A 5,949-nucleotide genomic window follows, 5' to 3' on the forward strand; every position below is an offset into this window, starting at 1 on the left:
ATTATGTTTGTCTGTTACAAACATATGCACAAAGACATAATACCCTGTACCACAGTGTGGTGAAGGGTATAGAAACTGAAATCTCAATCCAATCTCAGCATACTTTTTCCAATATTTCGGCCGATATTTCACGAATAAATGTTCAATGTTGAAGTGGAAAGGAATATACTAAAACTTTCTAAAGAATTTAAAAATGTCCCGCAAGCAGTTGATGAAGTCTTTGGTCTATCTATCGAAATAACATAAATAACTCACACAACAACAACACAGACATCAATTACAACAAAGAAACAAATTATTCATAGATTATCAACGCCATCTATGGATAATCTCCATTATTTTTATATGTTTCCCATCGATGTAAACAATGCTGACTGTATCTGTTATTTCCCCATTACCCGTTTGAAGTTTTTCAATGCCAATTGAAGATGGCTTTGGCCACATCCGTTTCTAGTGAAGTGACAAAACGTAAATCAACTGCAGCTAATCCCTTCCAAAGCGTAAAGTCGCGCTTTACCGACCTTCAAACGGTGGCATAAATTTGCAAATCGCAGAAGCGATGGCAGCAGTTGATGATGGTTGCGATACGAAGCGTTGGAAATTCTCACAAATGAATTGGGTAGGAAAAAATCGCAGGTGGAAAACTACTATAGCCAATGTTTACATTAATCACCATAAAAAAGTTACCCTTTAGCACCAGGAGAGAGAGGGGATTGAATTAATTTAATGTATGTTTTGCCAAAAACTAAAGAAGCCATTAATTTTATTAGCCGTTAAACTTCGCCAAAATATGTTTTTCTTCAGCAAATTTATTCCATTCTCTTTGTTTTCTTCTTTTTGTTGTTATCGCTGTCTTTGTGATCTGCAGCTTGCTTTAGACGTGTGCTGGCCGGCAAGCGAGTTGCCCCACATTGGGTGCGACGGACCATAGCATGTGAACGCGTCGAAGAGTGTATGCGTGAATGTGGCCGTGAAAAACGTTTCACCTGTGAGGGTTTCAATTATCGCCTCGATCCTTCGGGTCATGGTCAGGGTGATTGTGAGCTAATCGAAATACCCTTGGCCCAAATTGATTTGTACTCCAGCGCTAATCGTCGAGATTCGAATTTGTTGCGGCATCCAGATTATGATTATTATGAAAGGGATCGTAATGCCCCACCCAGCTGTCGTTATAATGTGTGTAGAGATTGTACCAGTAAATTGCCACCTCCGCCCTTGGCACCCTCCTCATCGCATTACAATAAGCCCAGTGGGGCATGGAGTGACAAGCCACCTTATAGGGATGATCATTATCTACCCTCACCGCCAAGTGGAGGCAGCAGCGGCTACTATAGTCGTCCTCCGCCCAGTAGCAGTAGTTCGTCGTTGGAACATTATGGTCCTTCGGGGCCATCGGGCCCCTCATATGAGTCACATGGTCGTCCACCCTATTCCTATGAACATCACAGCGGTTCCCATGAATTCTCCTCGCATAGCTCAGGTTACTACGAACATTCTTCGCACAGTGGCTATGGCAGCAGTGGTTCCGGTTTGGAGCCCATCGATCGTTATGACATACATCATGGTGGCGATCGGGATCGTGATCGTTACAGGCCATATCCCTCGAAATGGGAAGCCTTGCCCAGCGGCAGTGGCAGCGGTGGCTATGATGGTGGTAAGCATTCCTCAGAACGTTATCGTCCCCCCTATCGTCCTGGTCCTGAGTACACACCATATCGCCCTTCAGGTTCCCATGCACCGGATTCATATCGTCCTGGTCCACCACCACCTTCCTATAATTATTTAGATCGTGATCGCCCCCCGTCGTCCTACAAAAAAGGTGGTAGTCCCAGTGGTGGCGGTGGTGGTGGAGGTGGGAAATATGTGCCCTACCTAATTGGTACCGATAATGAATGGGGTTCCTATGGTGGCAATTATGGTGGCTATCGTAATAAACAAACTGCCTATTGGGGTCTTACAGATCATCGCACCAAGCCGAGGGATCCCATTGACTTTAACTATTTCGATTTGGGTCCACCGTCGCGCAAAGGTGAGCCGCCACATGAAAGTAATTCGGTTTTGAGTTATCCCGGATCCAGTTATGGTGGCTATAATAAACATGATGGCTTTTCGGATCGTTTTGATTATCGTCATCAATGGACAAGGCGGCCGGGACCAGATGGTGAGCAGCAGGAAAATCCTTAAAAAAAAGATTTTTAAAACATTTTTAATTTTATTCCTTAAAGAATGTTCGGCAAAAACTTCGGAAGGTTTCCGTTTACACAAGAAGATTGTAAAACACATCTATTCCGCGCCCAGCTTAACGGAATGTGAACGTTTGTGTTATGGCCAGGATGCATTTATTTGTCACACCTTCTCGTATCGCTATTCGTCTGGTAGTCGGGACAATTGTATGTTGTGTGACAGACCCATAAATCGTTTGGATTACTATGTGGATATTGAACCGGATCGTAATTACGATATATACTCGATGTCTGATGATATGAATGTTTGCCGCAAACCATCACGCAGTGATGGACCACGAGGAGGAGGAGGAGGCCCACCAACCACGGCCTTGGCAGATCCCCGTAATGCTCGTAAGTTTTGAATGCGTGGGGAAGATGTAAGCGGGGGACTAAAATTGTTTTTTTCTCTCTCGCTCTCTATTTTCGATCAGAATGCTTCTTCCGTGCCATTGATGCCACCCGATTCTTTAAGTCCATTGTTCGCGATTCGCTGACGGTACGTTCGGTGGGTGAATGTGAAATGGAATGTATAAAATCGACGAAATTCACCTGTCGTGCATTTGCCTTCCGCTATGGTCAAATGCGACATGCCAGTGTTATTGATAATTGTCAGCTGAGCGATTGGCCCGTTCGGGATATGGACAAGGAACGTCATCTGGTCTTGGATAAGGCTTTCGATATTTTCGAACGTGCCAGTTATGGACATGGCTGTGAAATTCAACCCATTGTCGATGAGAAACACAAGAAATGTAAGAAAAAAATTTTGAAAATGAAAAAAAAATCGGAATATTTTCGAAATTGAAAAAATTTTTAAATTTTATATTTCAATTTCGAAAAAAAGTTTTGAAAACCAAAAATTTATAAATTTTTTGAATTAATAATTTTGAAAATGTGAATTACTAATTTTGAAATTCGAATATCGATATTAAAAAATTACACAAAATAATTTATAAAAATATTCGAAATAAAAATAATATTCTTAAAGTTAAAAAAAAACATTTTTCGATTTTCGAAAATTTCGAACATCAAAAAATTTTCCGTATTAAAAATTTGAAAAATTCGAAATTGTTAAAAAAAAACACAAAAAAAAATAATTTATAAAAATATTCGAAATTTAAATATTATTTTTAAAGTTCGAAAAAAACATTTTTTCGAATTTCGAAAATTTCGAATTTCGATAATGTTTCTGTATTGAAAGTTAAAATTTAAATTCCCTGTAATCTGAACATTTTAGCATTCTGTTATTTGGGTTATGGTTCGGCTGCCAAGCTTATGCCACCGGCCATAAAGAAAGTTATAACCACGCCCTCCGAAATGGAGTGTAAAAAGGAATGTATGCGGTTCCGGGATACAACAGCATTTAAATGTTATTCCTTTAGTTATGGGTAAGTGTATTGCTTCCCTGGCAAATTGGAACTTCGTTAAAATTCATTTGTCATTTTTCATCATCTCTCTCTCATCCGAACAGCTCACGCAAGGCCACCTTCAATTGTGAAATGTCCGATTTGGATCAAACCGAATTGAAATTAAATGTCCATTACAAACACACGGAGGATAGAGATTTTTGGTTATTCGCATGGAATCCATTCGATTATACATGTCGGGATAAGGTTAACACGATTGGTGGTTCAAGGGTTAATAACAATCGTCGCATGGATATATTTAGGGAACCAGGTAATGGAGGTGGTGGAAATAGTGATTCTGAAAGGTCTATGTGCTAAATTTTGTTATTTATGGTGTCCTTTTCCAGGTGATCTGGCTTGGCGCCATTATTCGGTATCGGGCAAACCCTGTCGCCGCAGCAGTCCATGTGAGAAAAATCTAATAACCGGTTTCTATTCGTGTGAAATTGAGGGTGGTGAAATTGGTTCATGGGATTATTGTTGTAAAATGGATCATCCATGTGGCTATTCCAAGGGATTCGATTATCCATGGTAAGTAACCCAGGTTTTATTCACATTATGGGTTGTAATTCTTAGCCTTCTGTTCATTCATTAACTTAGGTGCTTTGTGGGCGATGAACCCGATCAATGGCGTAAATGTAGCGATCGTTATTTCCCCGGCAATCACACCCTGACACATTCCGGCCTCAGTGTTAAACCTCTGAAGCAGAATGAAAAACGAAAACCCTCCGATAGCTATTCATCGGCCGCCTCAACATCCGAAGAATATCAGAAGCCACCTAGACCTGGTGGCCTACAGAATTTAAGTGACTTCACAGCAGCCCGTCTTTGGCCTGTGACCTATCTCTACAGTGAGGGGCCACCGAATGCAACCGAGTTTAGTAATTTCGTGGATTGTAACAAGGAATCGTGCTAAAATTTTAACGTTTAAAAAACAAAACAAAAATACCGATCGTATTGCAATGTAACCTAACCTAATTTTAAACCTAACCTAACAAATATTTAGTTTTTATGTTTTTTAAGCATTTAAAGTTAATTTTAGTTTTTTTTTATAATTTTCCACTTTTTAATTGTAGTTTGCTTAAACAGATGTGTGATTATTACCTTTTTTCTATTACAATCTTCCATTTTTTTCTATTCTTAAATATTTCTCTTAAATTTAATATCAAAAACAAAACATGAGATTTAAAAATTGGTTTGGTTTCCATAGCTTCCCCACAAGGAAATAGCATAAGTTTGAAAAAAAATTGTAGTACATATTTTTACAAATTTTGGGTTTTTTTTTTAATAAGTATTTTAATATTATTTTATAATTTTTAAAATTATTCTTATTTTGCAGCTAAGTATTTTTTTTATATTATTTAGGTTATTAATTGCTTAACAAATGGACAATGCTATAAAAGATAATGAAACAAATAAATGTTTGATTTATAATGGAATTGTGAAAAATAAAATAAATTATTTTTGTTTTATTTTTTGTTAGAACGGAGTGAGGCCTATTAATAAACGAACTTATGGTGTTTTTACACGATATGTATTTTACATATGTGCGGTCACCTATTTCATCCATATGTAATTCCTTATGTGTGTCAAAATTAGCAGCGTTCAAACCTGCTTATGTATTTTTCATATGACATAACCTATAAACAGAAAGAAAAACACCTTTATTTTTCTTAAATGAACATAATTTTTTATTAAACACCTATAAACGTAATAACAATTTATAATTTTTGACTTTTCATCCTTTCTTTGACTTGCAATTCAAATATTTTCTTCCAACAATGTGTTTCTTTCAAACAGCTGATTTCCTCATGATATAATTCCTTATGTGTGTCAAAATTAGCAGCGTTCAAACCTGCTTATATATTTTTCATATGACATAACCTATAAACAAAAAGAAAAACACCTTTATTTTTCTTAAATGAACATAATTTTTTATTAAACACCATGGTACAATTATAAAAGGTAACAGCAAATCCCAGCTGATTTGATTCCAACGTAATACTAGTGTCAATATGAATTTGACAAATTATGTTTTAAAAATCACCCAACAGGAAAATTGGGAACGCATACAATTTGAAATTGTTCTTTATTAATGTGCTCCCGTATTCAATTTACTCAATCTGCCTGCTGGGAAAGTTTGAGGAAGCAAATCTTTCTTGAAGGAATAACTCGCTATTCCCAGCATTGTCATATGTGTTACCCATATATATGGTAATGGTATAATTAAAGGAAAAATGTGGAAGCGATAGAAATATAAATTTGATAGATTTTCATTCATGTTTTTTAATTTTTATTTTGAGGATTCGAAAATATTCCAT

General features: G+C 37.2%; 1 protein-coding gene across 1 annotated transcript; it reads left to right on the plus strand.

Annotated features, from left to right (window-relative positions):
- Positions 1–868: 868 nt before the first annotated feature.
- Positions 869–4,544, plus strand: LOC133334288 (uncharacterized; the record flags this gene model as incomplete). Its single annotated transcript, XM_061542577.1, has 7 exons — positions 869–2,161; positions 2,226–2,576; positions 2,657–2,974; positions 3,460–3,610; positions 3,694–3,899; positions 3,976–4,159; positions 4,229–4,544. Coding segments are annotated over 7 exons (2,819 nt in total), but the record flags the coding sequence as incomplete, so codon positions are not given.
- Between the last annotated feature and the right edge of the window lie 1,405 nt (positions 4,545–5,949).

The sequence above is a fragment of the Musca vetustissima genome, unplaced genomic scaffold (assembly GCF_032173495.1).
Source record: "Musca vetustissima isolate MV318-11 ecotype Yass unplaced genomic scaffold, APGP_CSIRO_Mvet_v1 utg15889, whole genome shotgun sequence".
Classification (NCBI taxonomy): domain Eukaryota; kingdom Metazoa; phylum Arthropoda; class Insecta; order Diptera; family Muscidae; genus Musca; species Musca vetustissima.